The sequence below is a fragment of the Chelmon rostratus genome, chromosome 6 (assembly GCF_017976325.1).
Source record: "Chelmon rostratus isolate fCheRos1 chromosome 6, fCheRos1.pri, whole genome shotgun sequence".
NCBI classification, from domain to species: Eukaryota; Metazoa; Chordata; class Actinopteri; order Chaetodontiformes; family Chaetodontidae; genus Chelmon; species Chelmon rostratus.
The window spans coordinates 8,753,823-8,773,900 of NC_055663.1; the positions used below are offsets into that span (position 1 = coordinate 8,753,823).

Below are 20,078 nucleotides of genomic sequence, written 5' to 3' on the forward strand. Positions count from 1 at the left end.
TAAAAACCAGCAGAGAGCTCAAAGACCAGTGTCAGCAAGCCAGTGCTGTAAAAACAACATGTCAACACCACTTAAAACATACACATTAAAGACTGTCACGACCTCATGTGACAGCTGGGACTAACCAATCGGCACTTAGCTGGGAACAGAAAAAGCCAATGGGAGCTACTGAGAGTAACAACTTGGACAGTTAGATAGTGGACTCATTCTGCCACGTTGTTGAAGCTGATGAGATGAGGAAGCAAAGCATTATGGGAGGAACAGGCACATGTGCTATCGAGGCAGTTCACTCACATGCCATTATATACTGTGCACTACTAAACTCAAATTTTAGAGGTAAAATGCCACTGCTGGTTGTTTGTTATGAGTTCTTTAACATCTAAAGCTGGCACATTACATTAATATGTCATTATATGTCAGATAATTTAAGCCTTGTCGACATCGTTTATGTTGAAGTGTCACTATAATTTTAGCCACAGAATACCAAATCTGAGCAAAGAATCAAGTTTCAGTCATTACGACCTTAACTTTACAATGCTGAATAAATTCAAGGTCTGATAGTGCCTCTGAATTATGTGAAGGGGTGGGTCAGGTGTGGAATATCTTAGCCAGGATTTGACCTACAGGCCATCTTTCCAGAAATCAGTGTTGTATTGCACTTCTGTTAAATTGCAGGACCCTATAGGGAGCAATGTGCTGTGCTGTTGGGTTGCTTTTCTACCACCTGTGATAGCGTAACTTTTGTTGTTTTCACCATCGAGTCTGTCTGTCTGTGCTATTGTGGCAAAATGTGGTCCTGCAGACACCTACTGTAGCAAGAACTATCACAGTGATTTTCAGTACTTGTATGGCAGGCAGGTGTATGTATGTGTGTGTATGTACAGTACGTGTGTGTGCATCTTTGCATCTATGGACAGATTTTGCGGCAACATCACAACTGTGCAAGATGCAGTTATGAAACTCCACAGGTGTGTAACTGAGATCAAAATGAAAGGCGGAGTTCAATGATGGGTGTGGTCTGACCCATAAACACTGAGTACTCATGTAATAATGCAGTAATGAGTACTGAATACTCATGGGTCGGAAACATCAACATATTGATGGGCGATGCGGCTGGTGTGATCCCATCACAAGATGGTCTCTAGTATTATTTCTCATTTTTACATGAAAGAACTCCTTCAGAGGCACAGAATACAACTATATATACAACTGTTTTTACAGGCTGAGAGTTCCTCCTCATGACAAGAAAACTGACCTTTATGTGTATAATTGGATGAAATGCTTCTCTGAGCCAAAACACAGCCAGCTTTCTGTCAGTACAGTTTTTCCACACAAAGCCTACCTTTGTCATCATCAGGCCAGTCACCCCAAAACCTGACAAATTCAAATTTTACATGAAAGTGCAAGATGCTAAGCGAAATGTCTTGGGTAGGTGATCATCTTCAGAAATCAGACCTCGACCAGCACGCAATAATAACAATACTGGTGAATGCCAGAGCCGCACCATGCTGGAGCCCCAGTGGAGTAAACCAGCTGAGACCATGAACCATTTGTGCTAGTTGATTTCAAAGGAGCTCGAGGTTTTTTTCCCACCAGCTTTGTGAGTGCAGTCAACCGGCGTCCTCATCAGCCTCCATCCAAATTCAGTCTAAAGAGAACAATTTTCCACCAACTGAAAAAAGACTAAGCACTAGGTAGCAAGGTGATAAAAGTTTCTATCTCCACAATGACAGCCAAGCATGTAGAGCCGGACAAAAGAGTGAAGTGTTACACATAAGAGGCCGGCACCTTGGCTACAGATACTAGAGTTAGACTAGAGTTACAAAGAGGCAGAGTCACGACCTGTTAGCAAGCCATGTGGACAAGAACAGAGAGCGGTCACGTTACAGGCTAATGTTACAGTCACACAAGCATCAGCCACATATGCCTGTCTCAGGTGAATGCCATCATGAAGGCGGCACACGCACACGCACACGCACACACACACACACACACACACACACACACACACACACACACACACACACACACACACACACAAACTGTTGTGCTGCTGTGGATGGAGACACAACAATCTGCATCTGGGCTAAAAAAGAAGCTATTGCTCCATCTGTTTTGTGAGGACTAATGCTCAAACAAATTAAAGTTTGCTTCCGGTCTCCACTTTGATTTGAAAAGAGAAGAACGTGAATTAATGTCTCCACAGACACCAGAAAAGCCAGCGACTGGGTTAAATATTTAAAGCTTCGATACCATTTACATCTCATTCTTTCTTCCTAATTCACACATTTTATCTGTGCAATGAAATCTTCTCGCTTAAGGAAACTGAACAATTTCATTTCAAACTGAGATATGATTGATAATACACTCATTTAGGCCTCATGAGTTTTTCTCTCTCTCTATGGATGTGTGTGTCTGCGTGAGTTTGGTGCTGCTGAGATCTCCAAGCTGCTTCAGTAAAACACAGATGTGAAACTTTCCCAAAAGGCAGAATAAAACACCGGGCTATCATACGCCGAAACCCCAACACAGACCAGTCAGTGCAGTATATGCATTGGAAATACTTGCAACTGAGGGTAGAGCTAAGACAAATAATACGCTGAAATCAAATCCAGATCAAATATTGACATGGGACCTGTCCCATAGGGTGACTATCACCACGGGTCTGAGTTAAACTACTGCATGAAGAGGATCACATCCGTGTAGCAGAGGAGCACTTACAAAAACGCAATCTATGTTGCGTTTTTGTAAGGGGAATGATCAAATATAGCATAGCTCATAGCAAAGCACATAAGCAAACACTCCACTCACTGGGTGAAGCAAAGTGGATTCTTGAGCATCACAAAAGGAAAACAAAGAAAAGAGAAAAGCATTAAAAGAATTGGACCTCATACCCATCACCTCTCCCCGACTCCAGCTGTCGTCCAGCACTGACCTCTCCTCCCTACCACCATCCCTCTTTTCTCAAACTGCCCCTGCATGCTTTCCTCTGCTGCTCCTCTCCTGCCCTCTCTCCCTCATCGTTTCTTCCCTCCTCACCTCCTCGCTCCTCTGCTCGTCAGCTGGTCTGTTTGAAATTGCTTCTGACAAGTCAAACGGAGATAGATTTTACTACAGCGATGCTCACATCCTCACTTTGTTAGAGAAGGATCACGTGTCGTGTGAAATGTATTCAGAGCAGTGAATGCCCAAGAATTAACAAATTTAGCATCAATACAACCCTTACACCCAACCTGTAAAAGCACATACTTAACTTTCTATTAATGCTGAAAGGCAGAAACGATTTAACAACTGTGAAATGTGTTAATAAAGCTGGCTCTGCTCCTAAAGTGCTACATCATCTAGGCAGTCTGACAATCACTCCCTGTTCTTCTCAGTGAGCACAGTAAGAGCTGATGGAAAGAAAATCGAATAATACAAGCTTTTATCCTCCACTCGCTGGTTAAAGACACAGCTATTTCCCTTCTTTCCATCTTTATTTGCCATTTTAACGCTTCCTGTACTCAACCCTGCCGCCCATCCCTGTCAGCAATACTGGACCGAGTCACTTTTTTTGTTTCAGAGGTTTCACTGTTGTGTCACAGACTAATCAAAGTTGGTGCCTCCGTGGAGTGAATTCTGAAGACATGTTTATGAAAAGAGAGAAGGATGAAATGCGGTGGCTGCAGGTCGGTTCAGTAATGTCAGTAATAAGGCTACTGCCCTCCATTTTCTGCCTTTATTCAACATGTACGAAGCTGCACAGTTTAACTCCACTAACACAACCCTCTGTACAGGAGGAACACATTCAACACTTGTTAGGCCCGATAATGGATTAACAGAAACACAATAACAGAAATGTAAAACTGAATGAACATTACTACAAATTACAAATGCAAACAAATCATACTGAGCAGGTCCAAAGGTTGGTCTTACCAAGGGTAAGGCTCTGACATGTACTCACTTTTCAAAATCCTATGTTTGTCCCCCTCTTTATTCAGGTTTCAGTCTTATTTACCCTCTAAAATCTCTCTACATAGGCTCTTCAGACTGTAGAGATGCCAAAAGATGAGTTGATAAAACTGTTGATATGTGCATCACTTTCACGTATTACCAAGGCTTTACAAGCAGCAGCGGACGATGAGCTGACATATTTGGTCCTGGTTTGGCCGGTTGTACCTGCGGCCTGAGAGGAAGCCCTGCAGGCACTACTCAGGACTAAAAAGAGACTGCAAACTTTGCAAACTTGTCCAGGTAAAAAAAAAAATCAGTGGATGTATGTTCATATTTATAGTGAGCGTTCTCCTAAAAAACACTACTGAACATCAGTCAGTGTATTAAAGAAGCAAATACAATATTTGTCAAAACATATCAAACGTTTAAGTGGTGTGAGTATATTACATTACTTTTTTTAAATTAGACCATTAATTTGTAAACCCTGATAACTGATTCCATTATATTTATTATTTTTAAGATAAGATAAAAACTTTATTAAATTCCACGCAGAGGAAATTAAATTATTACATACAGCAAACAATACAATAGAGATATAACTATTTCCTATATTGATAGAAGTATGGAGTATAAATGTAGGAAATTATATTTGCAAATTTATAGGTTATTTTTTTGTTGTGAACCATGTGAACCGTGGGCATTCTATCGGTTAAAAATGGCTCCCTTATTGCCAAGATGATAATGCCCCTATAAACAAATACAGGTTTGGTTTTCTGAACAGCAGCACAAAGTCAAACACCTACCAGGGAGTCACCTCAAACCCATATTATTCTCCTGCTTCTTCCCTCATAGAACAACACTCTTTTAAGTATCTTTTAAGAGAGCGTGCCAAAACCAGACAGTACAGGCTCCACAGTTACCGCACTCAGAAAGGGGATTAAAGTTGTTGTGAAGCTCCATGACAATCCATGGTGATAAAATACATTTGCATATTTTTATATAGGTTATCGAGCATTTCCACCAACACAATACTTCGCTTTATCGCATGTTAAACCCTTAACTCATCCCTCACCCACTTATGTGTTACGTCGCTGTGGTGTGGACTGTCAAAAAAGCAAAGAAATGTCGGAAAAAATTAAATGAATAATCCATCCTTTACTTTCTCTCTATTCTCTTTCTCTTTTCCAGGAATCCAGCGAGGGCCAAGAAGCACTCTTTTAATGTCTCTTTCTCTCTGACAGGAATATGACTATAGCCTGTGTAGCATCTATCCTCTGCTCCTCTCTACCACTCTTTTCTCATTTCCTTTCCTCCGATCTTCCTTCCCTTGACAGCAAACCAAAGATACCCTCTAATAAACTACAATCATTTCATTTTTCTGCTTTTTTTTCTCCTTCTCTCTCTGCCACTATCTTTTCTTCTGCTCTCTCAGCAAGCAGAGGATTATTCCTTGTAGATTAACAGCCTGACTTTGTCTTCCTGGTCTCTACCCTTTTCCTCCATCTGAGCTTCCTCTTTCATCTCTCTTTTCTCGCCATTTCTCTGCCTTAATCTCGCCGATATCTCTCCGTCGCCTCTTGTTCATGTATCTTTTTTCCCGTGTCTCTTCTCACCATCAGGAAACAGCAGATTACCTCCACTGAACTACAGTCGTGGCGTAATAATGAGCAGTGGTTAAGATGACAGAGCAATCATCTAAACCTACATGGCTGCAGAGAAAACCACCACTCTTGGTATTACACAAGCAGCTTTAATCACAGGGATGAGTGCCATCATGCACACATGCATATGTGTACAGACATGGCTCCAAAACCTACAGCAAAGTAGGCTGTTAATACTGCCAAGACACACTGTTTTCTAACTCTTACAACAATGAAGTTATAAATTTGGGGCATTTATCTATCGCCACTTCACTTCAGCTTGTGTTTTTATGTCCTCTGCTGTTTCTAAGTGCTAATGCCACCCAAGTGCTAACCAAAGCAGCCTTAATCAATTCACTGTTGACAGCGGCAATGATGCCTTTCAACTGTCTCCCTTTTAAATGAGATTTGCAATAGAAAAGAGGCAGCGGCCTGCTGTATTCAGTGGCAGGAGGCTCCTTCAGCTCTCTCAAGTCGCCTGTCTGTGATGTCTGTGCGTGTGTGCGTGCACGTGTGTGTGTGTACACCATCTCCAGTGTTAGATGCAGCAGATGCTTCAGCAGAGGGGAGCCACACATCAGCCTCTATATTATTCCATTAGCATATCAGCACCCCCTCTTGTTCTCCCTCCCTCCTCTCTCGCCCCCTCCCTCCTTTACTCGCTGTCAGAAATTGATGATCTGCAATTACACAGCATGTGTCAGTGCAACTAAGCGTCATTTAATAGCTCCAAGCTGACAATACATGACTGAGCAAGCGGGGAGGCACCAGTGTCACAAGGAAAGTATAATGTTTTCTATCCTGGAGCATGTTGCTCGTACACAAGCCAAATTTGCTGTTTCCAGGGGGAAAAAAAAGTATATCTTAAACAACAAAAGTGCATATTAAGTATTCCATAGCTATCCTACACATGCTACAGTACATGACTGTTACAGGATGAGCAATATGAAATACTTATGGTAGGGTGACCACACAGACGAATAAACATTAACATGGGAATATTCTAGTGTTAGCATTAGCATATTTTAGTTCCTGTTAGCACAGTACATGAAAGTGTACCAAAATCACTGCAAGCTCACTACAGCACGCACTGAAGTCCAGATATAAATATTAAAGTTATATTATCATTGTTTTTAGCTAGGAACAACAGTCCATGAGCCATGGGATTTATTTTTCGGAAAAGCAGGAACAATTTGAAAAAAAAAAAAAAGAAGAAGCTTAAAGCTCGTTCATGCTAAAACCGGACAATTATTCAATATTGACAGCCGAAGAAAACTCATGACAGTCCCTTAAATTAGCATTTATGGTGTTGTCTAATGTCTGGTACACTCAAATGCTGAGTTTGAGGCAAACTTGTCTCCCACAGCACGCTCTCACTGTATTACTCAAAGATATCCCCACAGAAATTAGCAATAAGACACTTCACATCAACAGCAGGCTAAGCTCACAGTGTACCACAGAGGCGGACTACAACAGTCACTGGCTGCATTCAGTTGTACATTACTTACGAAATGCGACTCCTGTGAGGCTCTGTCAAACTCAGTCCTTTAATTTTGTTTGAGGGGGACACTTGAAGGTAACGTGAGCACGCAAACACGCACACACTCACTCACACACATGTCCCCTCACTCACACATAAAACACACTCACACATGCAAGGTGCCCCGGACTGTTGTGTCGACCCCCGTCTGTACTCCGCGCTGCACTGGAGCGCGAGCTTCCTCAACTATCACCTGCCATGTGATAGGCACGATGCCTTCACGAGCCCCTCGTAATAGCGCGCGCGAGCGCACTCTCAGATACATGTCAGACCTTTTCGTTTTAAGTTGTTCTTGCGGTCTTTGTGGCGTCTTCTTGTCTTCGTTGTGTGCATCCTGTGACTTTATTGGATTCAAAGCATGTCGCCAATAGACTGCAGCTGTAATTAGCCAGCTGGCTAACACTGGAACATTTACAGAAATGCTGTTTAATGTGTGTTGCCCTCATAAAGAAAAAAAAAAGATTTGGGATATGGTGCGCGATAAAGTCTTAAACATGTTGGCAAACCTGACCTTATGCCAGACCTAATCAACGAATTATATCATATCCGATAGTCCATGAAGGCAGCAAAGGTTCGATCCCCAATCCTAATCATTTGCTGGACAATTTGAATGTGAAGACATGAAACCCATACTTGATAAAAAGTTCTTTACTTTGCTTATCTTACAACCTCCCAAATTTGCAGGGCACCTCAAGAAAAAGAGGGGAAGTGAGCTTTAAGAGTACCACACAAATGGCACGGTTGTTTTAATATGACTCAACAGTGCCATCTAGTGGCATACTGTCTGTATCAACATGCAACACTGCAACTACTTCCATCTCTTATATGAATGTACAGATACAATTATTTATGAGGCTGAGCTGTTGTATTGTATGTGTTATAATCTCCCTTCCATCGAGGACAGGATGGCAGCTGACTTCCTACATTTTAATAGACATAAAAAAGAGATTTTGATCTTTGGTCCAGAACACCACAAGCTACAGACACAGTCTTCCCTGGGTGCACTTGGTGCCAATGTTAAGTCAATGGCAAAGAACTTGGGGTAACTTTTGAGAGCTGCTTATCCTTTGAGCAGCATATCGCAGAAATATCATCCATGCTGCCACAAACAGGAGCTTCTTAGGATAGAAGTATATAAAGTATAAAGTCAAACAAGATTCAGGTACACCTCCAGATTAGCTGGTTTCTCTCTGTGATGTCTCAGTCTCGCTTTCAGAGTGGTGGAAGCTTGATGGCCTGTTGCCACAGAGTGAGTGAAAACTATCATTGTTTTTAAGAAGAGGAATGTGGTGTGATAGAAATCAGTAAAAAACAACAACTAATGATAAAAAATGAAATAGAAAGTGGTAGTGAAGCATAAATGATAGAAGCACAAAATGCAGTGACCCTGAGAGACAGAATGTAGCAAAATCATATAAATGCACAATGTTGTCAGTTATCAGTTTAATTATTGTACTTTTATACTTTAATTTTTTTTCTACTGATTATACTGTGCTACTACTGTACTGAGCTTTTTGAAAAATCCATAACTTGTTTTAACATGTCTGTTTCTCTTCTAATTTTACGCATGGAACAACATTCTGCTGAATGTGAACAGGTGCAGTACTGACAAACTGACAAACATCAGTGAGAGATAATCTCATCTAAGGCTGTCAACAGTATTGATACGTTGATACTTTTCTGATGTGTTTAAAACAGAACGATCTCAGTTAATTACAAGTTGGATGGTATCGAAAGTACCTAAGCTATATATATATATATATTTTAAAAAAAAGATCTAAAGTCAGATTTTTAACAAAGCTCGAAAAAATTGAAAAAAGTTCCAGACAGCAACCATGCAGAGGAAACATGGTGAGAATATAAACTGCAAATTCTGTCGAAAATAATTCGACATAACTTAAATATCTATTGCTTCAATGTTAGACTTGTAGGAATAAACATGTGTACTTATATGAGATAACTTATATGCACTTATAACCCCACTGCCCTGCATTATAAGTTTTAGAAACTCACCAACTGTTCACTGTTCCAAGTCTTTCTGAATGTTTCGGGCTGTGTTTTATTAGCAGGGAGAGGTTGAAAGACTCTACTGTGGCCTGTCAAGCTTTGTATTCAATGGTATGTGTGTGTTTTATCAGAGGGCAGAATATGAAAGATTTTGCCTGGGTGTGCAATGTTGGCTAACTAATGCCTCTGCACCTCTGCTGTCTGTGTGTGGCCTTCAGCTGACGTGCCAAATGCAATGTGTGTGTTGCACTTTAATCTGGTTTGTCAGGAACAGAGAAAGTCAGCTTCCTTTTCAGCCTCACCGTGTGAGAGTCCAACAGGCAACGAGGACCATCGTTATTCAAGGATTCATTCTGATAAGCAGACAGATAAAACAGTGGAAACACGCAGCACAGTGTACATGCAATATTTATTGATAATTTATTGCTAATTTCAGAAAGTCATTTAAAGAACAATAAAAGGAAAAAGAAAGGTGTTGAGAAGATGTTATCAGGCCAGTGGCTGGACCTGGTCCTGAACCTTGACCTTGTTGTTAGACAACAGCACCTTCCAAACATGAGACTGTTTGGCTTCTCTCCTGGAGCCTTCTTCTCCTTCTTCTCCTTCTTCTCCTTTATCTCCTTTTTCTCCTTTTTCTCCTTATTCTCCTTTATCTCCTTTATCTCCTTCTTCTCCTTCTTCTCCTTTATCTCCTTCTTCTCCTTTATCTCCTTCTTCTCCTTTTTCTCCTTCTTCTCCTTTATCTCCTTTATCTCCTTCTTCTCCTTTATCTCCTTTATCTCCTTCTTCTCGTTTATCTCCTTCTTCTACTTTATCTCCTTCTTCTCCTTTTTCTCCTTCTTCTCCTTTTTCTCGTTTCTTTTCTCCTTTTTTTCGTGGTCGAATGCAGAAATCTCTCTGTTTGGACCCCTCAGGCAAACTCTGGTGGGAACACACAACTCTGACTGGTTTGATGCCACAGAGCTGTGTTCTAATATAACTTCAAGACCCTCACATGCACCGCACATTCATGCATGCACACATGTATGCACTTATGCACACACCTTTCAACACCATGGTTAGAATTGATGCAGAATATTTTTTCTAGATGCCAGGTATCTTACGAAAGAAGGAGTAGGCCTCCTGGAGCTCTTTAAAAAAGACCAACTCTATCTTCAGCATGACAGCTAATAATAATCTAATTCTCTCTATTTATAAAGGTAGACATAGAGGTTATGATTGCAGTATCAGAAGCATGCATGCTAACTTTGTTTTGAAATTTCACTCACAGCCTGGTGTACTCATTACAAACAAAGCAATTGTGTGATTTTTTTTCATTCTGTTGATACATTATTGATATTCTTGTGAAATACAATTTAACATAAAGTGTGTGTACTGTTTACACTCACAGCCGGCTGCTCGGTTGCTAAAATAATAGTCCAGTAGGTGGCTGTATTAGACACACGATTGCTTATCAACCATACCCGCTTTTGGTTAACTGCTATAGCCTATAGTCAGTAAGATGTGTACTACTGCCACCTACTGGACTATCATTTGGGGAGTTTACAATGCATTCACATTACAACAAAATTAAGAGTGGCAGAGGTACTTAAGAAGTTGCTCTTTTTGCCAGTTAGACAAGATTTGAATGTCAAGAAGTTTTGTTCCTCTGAACATCAGATTGGTTCTTAGTCTCACAGCGAAGTGAGCCTATCATCATTTATGCAGCTGGATGCAGTAGTATTTGTTCTCATGAAATTACAGGTCTGTGCCTGGCTCTATGAAAATGTAAATAGCAACATATCAGATTGCCAAAAAAGAAAACAAAGGGCAGGCCATGCACAATTTGTCATGACTGTCCAGTTAAAAGAGGATGATATGAGGAGAGACATAAGATAGATAGATGGAAGGAAGGACTGCCTTGGAGAAAACTTAGCATGGTAAAGTGAAGCACTGGGTGTGACCCAGTTCGCATAATACATGTTGTGTTATGGTGTAATCAAAAACCTGCTCTATAAAATCAAAACATATAATCAAGGCAGTGTAGCCTGGCTAATTGAAAAAAAAAATTGCTACGTATATTGACTGTAACATTCTTGTCTTTCAGGCTTTAAAGATATGAAATCCAGGATGTTCTCAAATGTTTTGTTAGTTATATATGTGAGTCTGTACAGTTTGTAGTTATTGATGGTTACATGTCAAAAAGGTCCAAGTTAGCTTCTTTAAGGTGCGTTGCAAGGATCTATTCTTGGCCCGCTGCTTTTTTAAAATTGTGCCAATGGCTTTTTTTTTCATCATTTCTTGGCAGAAATAGGCTTCCACATAGGAAGAAGGGAACAGACATAAGCATAAAATTTATTTTGTCAGTGAATGAATGTAACAAATTAATCTCACCCACTTTGATGGTCAAGATTATGAGGACGAACACAAAGTGTAGAGTGAAGCTACAGTCATTTTACATACGCTTCAACATTAAAATGAGGAAACATATGTACTTATGTTTTGACTGCGGTACAGCTTCTCCAGGACTGTTCTCCAAAGTTAATGTGAAACAAACGTGTTTTGTCAGTGCTCTTACTCAAAGCAGTAAAGCAAGCTGTACAACCTGACTGTTAACTGGGAATTCAGACATTTTACACTGAAATAAATAAGGTGAAGCATATATTACTTTTTTTTTTTTTAATCTAAGTGATAAATATTGCGATTGTGACAGGTGGAAAGAAATAAACTCAAGCTGTCCAGTGCCATTTGTTTGTTTATTCACTCCATTCTCTTAAATCAGATGATAGTATATTAAGATGATAATACAGTGTTGATTTCTGAACAGACATCCCTAATTACCTACATCCACCTACAGTCAGTAGACTCCAACTGACCTTTGGCAGATATAAAGTTTTATTTACACAGGAGCAGAAAGATCTGATATTTGTATTGGGCGATAATCAGTCTCTTTCACAAAGAGATACAGAATCAGATCTTTGGTACCAGGACAAACTCAGAGTCAGAGTGTGAATGGAGCTACAAGGTGACATTTAGGGCAGTGGGAGCCCAGACAGCAGAAACATAGACTTGGGTAGAGGGAGATGAACTGCAGACAGGCAGGAACATTAGGGATTGGCCAGTTCATCTGATGTCACAGAGGAAGGCAGGTTGTCCAAGGCTCCCATCTCTGTAACCACACACACAAACATGGATTTCTTAGGGCAAAGATAACATTACTCAGACAAGAGATTTGTCAGGTTCAAGGTTTTTAACCACACTAATGGTGAGACTGTGAGAACAGCAAAAGTATCAGTATGTTGTTCCATCTCATGCTTTTTTACTGTGGAGCATAATTAACAATTCAGTGTCTGAGGCTTGTTAGCGGGCCTTCGAGTTTTTGCTGGTTTTAGTGTATTGCTTGTTATAGATCAATGTCAAATTCGGGCTCACATTTATCCCTCTTTTATGAATTCTCATCCTAACCACAGTTCACTTGAGGGTTGTTTTGTATATTTAATATGCTGTAATTATATTGATTACAGTAATTGGCACCGCAGGTCCTTTGTACCAACAGCTGCCAAAGTGTTCACTGTACTCCAGCATTGCTTAATGCAGCACTGGGTCCATATTCAGACTGTTTTTGCACTGATGTGTGATTTATCATATACAAATTACCTGGTGCAATATTACTTTTTCACCCTCTTTAACTCCACCTATGTGTATATACCAGTATTCTGCATATATATTTATTACTGTGCAATAGTGTAAATGCTGTACTTATATTATCCATACCCACCATGTGCAGTTTCAATTCCTGTTAAAACTGTGAATATTCTACACAACTTTTCGCAGTATATTTTTATGGCAATATTTTTTATAGTTCTTTAAGGCAATATATATTTTTTACATATTTGTATTTCTCTATTCTGTTGTTATTTTCCTACAGCTATCGCCTGCTCCCTGTAACACCCAAATTTTCCCGGCTGGCGATTAATAGTCTTATCTTATCTTATCTTATCTTATCTTATCTTATCGTCTTATTACAGTGCCTCTAAACCTGATAGTGAATTTGGTGTCATTTTTAGCTTTGTGGTGGTGGGGGTAATCGGTGAGGTAATGTTGTTGACAGTGTGGATTATTCTATTAGAAGAGTGTTTCCGTGTTTAACAGATATAGACAAAGTGGTGCATTCGTGGGTTGTCACAGATAGGAAGAACTAGATTGTGAAAAAAGTCTCCTAATCACATGTTAGCCATTAAGCAATTAATTGCATGGTACAACTATTTTACATGATTATTTCCACAACATCCATCTCTGCTTGTTGTTTCTTCCAGAGTTTGATTTGTTTTTAGATGCAGTACTACTCTGCAGCACACTCTTTAACACGCCCATAGACTTCTCACATCAGTTCTCACTTTCAGATTTAGTTAACAGAAGCAGTGATCTTACCTTTAAGTTTGAGGTATGACAGGAAGTCGATGACAGTGTGGATGATGTCTCCATCTGCTATCCTCAGGGAGCCTGTGGAGGTAAAGGAACAAAGTGCAGCCTGTTATCATGTCATCTACAGCTGGTAGCACGGTTTGACAGGACTTCTGGGGTGGTTTTTAGAGTGTTGCTAGGTGTTTGCTGGGGTGTTACCATCTGGCTGCCTTGGTGTTTGCACTGTCAGACACCCTGGACGAATTCAGTAGAATCAACTTATTTTTAATCAGTGGCTTTAAGTACAGTGAATACGTTAAGCAGTAAAAATTTTAAGTAAATTCAACTTTCAGACCCATTTCAGAACTAATAAATATAAACTCTTCTGACTTGGAATGATGAGTTGAATGAAACATGAACAGCATGTTAGCAGACTGAAGAACTGACATGTTAAACTTGAACCATCTTTGAATGATTTACCAGGAAATTCTGAAATGTTGCTATGTCGATCATAAGCTGTATTAGGTGGTTTCTATGGTGATTCTTGGTGGTTGCGAAGTTGTACTGAAAACGCTGTCCAACTTTTTTCAAAACTCAGCCCTTTTTTGAAGTAAGATTTAAAAAAAACTTTCTGATTTTGTGAAAGTGCTCAATAACTCACACGATCAAAAATTGCGACATGTTTTTCCAGCTCCCTGTTAATGTTTTGGCACTATCGTACTGTACGACACACCACAGAGTGTTCTGTGTAACAGCAGATAGAGGAAGATTGTCCTGTTCCTGTGTGTGTGAGACGGACAGACAGACCTGTTCTGAAGTCCTCCTCCTGGCCCATGTCCCTCTTTCCAGCCAGACCCGCCTTGTCTCCTAGTGTCCTGTGTCCATCTATCCCATCTGGACAATGAGGAGTGATCACAGTCGACAGTCATACAAACAGCAGAGGGCTCAGCTGAACATTTGATTCCACTGGTTACAGCCCTAAGCTCAGTTCACTTGAAATGCAGCAAAAAGCTAAAAGTGCAGTTCAACTTGGTAAAAGAATTACAGCGATTAGTTCTTTATTTTCTCATCTTTCATCTGCAAGAAAATCATCTCCAGCTGCTCCAGCTTTTCCTGTATTCAGCTGCGAATGATTTTTTTTTTTTTTAGATTTGCTTGAACTGAAAATATCTAATGAGAAAAGAAAATGATTTGAATTTACCAAGTTTGAACTGAGTGCTAAATTAAGACAATAACAACCGAAAACACACACATTTCCTAAATATCCCACAGCGACACACACATACACAGTGCACACCTCAACCTAATTCTCGTAAGAAGAGCTAAAGGACATTGTTGTACACGTGGTTATTTCAGCATGGTGTTTGGTTTGTAACTGTTGGGTTCAATTTTCAAACTTTTACGGACCACCTGCAGGGCTTGGCTCATGGAATTGCAGTAAAACAGAGATTTGAACAACTGAAGAAATAAAAAAGCACACATTTAAAATAGGATGGACGGCAGTCTTCACAAACAAGGAAATGCGTTAGAATAGTGATGATGAAAGAAATGAAAATAAAGTAATGGATAAGCAAAGTGATTTGCTTGGCCATGGTGGTGGGTGCATCATTAGCTCTCAGCATATTCCCATGAAGCCTACGCACTTAAAGAGAGGCACTGACTTTTCAGGAGTCTCCAGATAAAGTGACATGTCTTTGTCCTCATCCTTAACCATGTTTTAATCAGTTTAAGTGGTTCATGGTAGCGCTACTGTGTCATTTTTAAAAGAGTCACGCAGGAGTTAGTTCTGCTACATTCAGCTTTGTTGCAGTGGGGTTATTTTCAAACATATTTTTCTAAGAAATGCCCCTTCTCAGTGGCAAGGGAGAGGGAAAGAGGCCGTATGTGTAGTCGATGCAGTGCAGTAGCCTGGCGAGCTATGCTAATCCTAACCATCAGAAATGTGGGCAAAAATATAGCTTCCGGTCACGGGTGGGGTTTACGTCTCAAATTTGGGAGCACCGGTAAGGTGTGGTTGGGCTGGGTTTTAAAGACATCGGTACCAGAAGGGTTCAGGTCTCAGTGCAGAACCGTCCAGGACTCCCATATAGTGAATGAGAGTATGTTTGGCCTAGTTAAGCACAAAGACTGGAAGCAGGGGGAAATGAGGCAAGGAAGGAACTTGTTTGTTTTTTTTTATGCGTCATATTTATAGGTTCTACATGAGTATTTGGCCAAGAAATAGCTTGTCTCATTTACTAATATACTCTAATTTAATAATAACTCAGGAGAAGTAGAATTTATGGCTCACATAGTTTTTTAGGTATGTGAGCCTGCTGATGATAAAGCTAATGAACTTAACTACAGAAAATATCTTCTTTATTAGACTGTTTTCTTTGATTTTGAGTCTTTTTCAGGTATATTCTCTTTTTAGCACACCACTGCTCTCTGAGTGGTCATGACGAGTGAGCGTAGAGGAGGGACAATAAGTGGCTGGAATTGTTTGACTCATCTTAGGTGCTTCATCATTAGCTGAAGTAGTGCTTGACCTGTTGCCCCCTGCACACTGTGTGTGTGTGTGTATTAAGCTATAAACTTAAAAGTCCAATTAAAATAAATGACGCAGGAGCAGAAAAATAATGGATTTTAATGGTTTTGTCTTTCAAGTATAAACTGCTCCTCTTGTCTCAATGGACCCTCAGTGTTTTGGTCTTTACATTTAATAGTATATATTCTGCAAGGTTAAATGTCATGTATTAATTCAAATTATTAATCAGTATGTCTTATAGTGCTTTAACATATTATATATAATGATATGTTCTATAGTGCATTTTCTATTAATAGTGAAACTTCTTTTAATTTCAATTATGATTAGTTTCATGGATTCAACATCAAAAGGGCCCATCAGAAACACTCAGCTTTATTTAAAATTAAAAATAAAGAATTAGGCTGCCAAATGCTTTTGTTTGTTAATTACAAAACCTCCTGCTTGGCTAAAAGAAATACAGATGGGCCAACAACCTATAACTATCCTTCTTAAAGTCTCATCTAAATAAAAGCCATTATTAACATTTGTGAAATCAGTTCAGCTCATAAATGTTTATAAATGTGTGGTAGCTAAGTATTAGTACTTGTTAAGGCTATTTAATCTGGTGCACCAGCTCGCAATGGAGGCGACCATGTCAGAAAAATGCATGAATGCTGACAAGACAGAGTAGCAGCAAGTTTCCTGTTCCTCCCATCCTGTCAGCATTTCATCCTCCCTCTGTGCCACACCTTTCCTTACCCGACAGATCATAGAAGATCAACATGAATACGTTTGCTTAAAGCGCAGAGAGAAATGCAACGTTTGGATGCATAAGCACAGACAGCAGTAGGATGACAGATGTCCTCCCCTGATGAGTGACAGAAGCAGCTAAGAGGCGGGATGTTTGGACAGAGCAATTCCCGGCCTGACACCAAGGCCCTGCAGCGGCCGTACGTTTCTATCTTACATTGAGTGACCAGCTCGTCTCTGCCTCTGGCACTGGGAGAATCCTTTATCTGAATTAGGTGATCAATACGACCTGAAACACAGGATGAGGCAGGAGCAACCTTTACCTGGGCTTCACACACACGCACACACACATAAACACACACACAGAGGGACAACATTTCCAGGGTTCCTGTTCTTGACTGATTTGGACCCCACACATTGGTAAGACCACACACACACACACACACACGCGTGCATTTGGATAACCAGTGTTCACTTAATGTGTCCTCTAAAGGTAATGAGGCAATCTTTAAATGACACTAAATTGTCTGACACAAAGGAGACAGTGGACAGGGATAAAGAAACAGAGCAGCACTGATTCACAGAACATGAGCTCAACAGTCTCTTTCATAAGCCATGTTACAGAGGCAACACTTTCAGGCAACACAGGAGACCTCCGGCCTCCTTAACAACACCCAGCAAGTGTTTCAAACAGATTAGTCACAGCTCTTCCTCAATCTTACGCCGTGTCAGATTTTTTAAAATGATGTTCTCGGTGCACGTGAGGTCATTATTTAACAATTTATTTGTTGTCTTGGAGTGAGAGCGAGAGTCACCATGAGAGCAACAATCTTACATGGAACCTTTATGCAGCATCTTTAGTGCCAGTCGAGTAAGAATTTAAAATGTGTGTGCTGTGTGTTTGATAAATTTAGAGACGTAGTTCAGACCTTTAACAGGCATTTTAGAGCAGAGGTGGAAATAACAACATTGATTCCATTAAGTGTCCCGGTGAGCCGTGTCAGCGAGTGAGCATGAGTCTTGAAACCGGCTCACACAAGCAGAAAGCAGCCATCGTTAATGTTATTAATTCTACTCGCACTTTTCCTGCTCTGACCAGTCCAAATGTCTGCAGTGAAAATGGTCTAAAATGTCCAAATGTGTGCAGGCGCTCCTGTGCTACCTGCTGTGACTTTGAATGGATCTCTGCTGAGGGCAATATATCCTAGCTGGATTTCCTGAAAATGTTGCCATTGTAGCATCACTTTTTATGTTTTTCAGTCTGAAAAGACCAGATTATATCCTTCCAAGCGTCATTTATTTTATTCTTTTTTCTATGTTTTAGGGAGAGTGCCTCTCTCCTGGATCAGCCTTTGGTAAAGGAGGTCTGGACATTTAGGTGTTAAATGGTATTAGCTACTGACACTTGACCATGGCCTGGATTTTAGTCATCTGATGCCTTTGTGTTTAAAGAACTTGAAGAACTCAACAAGACAAACCAGATGCTGTGTGAGCACTCAGAGGCAGAATGATGCATAGAGACAGTAAGATTACATTCAACTAGAAAAAAGTTCATCAGCAGCTCGGACATGGAAGAGAGTGTCGGATATTGAGTGATGGGGGTTAGTTTTTTGCCACATAGTCAAGCTGTGCACATTTCACCAGTTCTGGAGGTTTAAGTTAGTCCAAACACTGTTCAAGAGACCAGCGTCCCATTGAAAAACTACCGACCGCTGCAACAGTAATATGATTGAATGAATCAACAGTGTCAATATGTTTAGAAAGAAGGATTTGCCCAACGTCAAGTATACTGGTCTGACCCAAAATTTCAATAAAACATGAGAATAAAAGATGTAAAAAATAGCTTGATCTCAAATGAAAAGTACACTTATTTGCATTAAAAAATGTTGTCAGAAAATTGCAGACCAGGGCCAAATATTCCCTAATAGTAACCAAAATAATGTAACATAATTTAACAGAGTAGGTGCCCTAGAAATTCTGTTAACTCTAGTGAAATGTGGAGTATTTTAAACACGCATCATCTCAAGCTACATTTCCAAATGTGTTGAAGTGAGGTTTTGGATAACAGCACTGTAACAGTAGGGTGTGTGTGTTTATGTGTGTGTGTGTGCACACAGGCAGTACTTACGGGGACCTAACAGGTAGCCAGCACTGTTCAGAGTCCAGCCACGTTTCTCCTTCGCCTGCAGGATCCACAGACACACAATGATCAAATCATGGAACAAGACACGTGTGTTTACTGTTGATTGTTAGAACGAGTGTTTCTGATATGTCCTCTCTTTCACCAAGTGTGCTGTAAGTCTCTCTCAATATAAAATAGCCACATATTGACTGTATGTTTGAAGCCTGAATAAATGAATTAGTCAGATCAATAAATGAACTCTTGTTCTTGTGATGCAGTGTAAACACTGTGTTGCTCCATCCTCGCTCATGATCAACTGAGCCTTTCCAGGATGTTCCTCTCATACCCAATCATGATGCTATCACCCGTTACCAGTCAACCTGTTTACCTGTGGAATGTTCCACATAGGTGTTTTTGGACTTTCCCACACAGACATGCACACGCACAGGTGCACAAACCCAAACGCAGCTTTACCCCAGAGTGGTATCACCTCGACTAACGACACTGACAGATATATTCATGTTTAAGCAGTTTTATCATCTTAGGTTTTGGTTTATTTATTGCCTATTTCTGATATCTTTGCACTAGTAAACACAAGTAAATACAATAAATAGGCCTTCACTTCCACACTTTACCATCTATTGCTATTGCCATACTACACATTTTACAGTGCAACTATTACAGCATACTGACATTTTTCTCCTTATATCAAGTCACTGTCTTTTCAAATCTGATATTATAAACTGTAAACTTCATACCTTGACATTTTTGTATATTGTTATTTCATATTCTGAATTTAGGTATTTTTATATTGTTATTCTATATTTTCTATTTGTCACTTTGACATTGTTTTTGCGTCTTTTTGTGAGAGCTGTGTTGAATCTTGAACTTCTTACCGCAATGACCAAGCCGATGGTCTCAGAGAGAGTTGCGCAAAAGATGAGCGACACGCAAAAAATCCCAAAGCACCTCTGCATCTGAGGGAGAGAGGAAAGAAAAGAAAGCCATCAGCACTATTAGGAAACATTTTAATGAGCGTGAATCCTATCAGGGAGCCTTCATGCAAACTTTTCCCACATGAGCAAACTTTTCCCGAGGATGAAAAGGAGAAAGCTCCCTTAAAGCCCGCAGAGGAAGTGATTTACCTTCGATGTGACTCTGCGCCGTCTGTTCCGCTCTGAAGCCGGCAGGAGATGC

At 40.2% G+C, this 20,078-nt stretch overlaps 2 protein-coding genes across 5 annotated transcripts in view; both read right to left on the minus strand.

Moving 5' to 3' along the window:
• ppfibp2b (PPFIA binding protein 2b) overlaps positions 1–7,267 on the minus strand; it is a 79,114-nt gene extending 71,847 nt beyond the window's left edge. For all 4 annotated transcript variants that reach the window (XM_041938222.1, XM_041938218.1, XM_041938216.1 and 1 more), the window contains exon 1: positions 7,082–7,267. The gene's annotated coding sequence lies outside the window, so the exon portion shown is untranslated. The remainder of the gene's footprint in view (positions 1–7,081) is intronic.
• A 4,939-nt stretch (positions 7,268–12,206) lies between these two features.
• gal (galanin/GMAP prepropeptide) lies at positions 12,207–19,858 on the minus strand. Its single transcript, XM_041939692.1, has 6 exons — positions 19,778–19,858; positions 18,888–18,942; positions 16,977–17,048; positions 14,311–14,397; positions 13,531–13,602; positions 12,207–12,268 (listed from the first exon to the last, which is right to left on the minus strand). Exons 1-6 carry the CDS (start codon positions 19,856–19,858, stop codon positions 12,207–12,209), a joined length of 429 nt encoding a protein of 142 aa, XP_041795626.1.
• Between the last annotated feature and the right edge of the window lie 220 nt (positions 19,859–20,078).

What these genes read in the sequence shown, in the direction of transcription:
- gal (XM_041939692.1), bottom strand. Translation starts at nt 19,858, where the DNA reads ATGCAGAGGTGCTTTGGGATTTTTTGCGTGTCGCTCATCTTTTGCGCA. An exon ending in CCATCGGCTTGGTCATTGCG is followed by an intron (nt 18,943 to 19,777) that starts GTAAGAAGTTCA and finishes TGGATCCTGCAG; the next exon opens with GCGAAGGAGAAACGTGGCTG. An exon ending in GGAGGAGGACTTCAGAACAG is followed by an intron (nt 13,603 to 14,310) that starts GTCTGTCTGTCC and finishes TTACCTCCACAG; the next exon opens with GCTCCCTGAGGATAGCAGAT.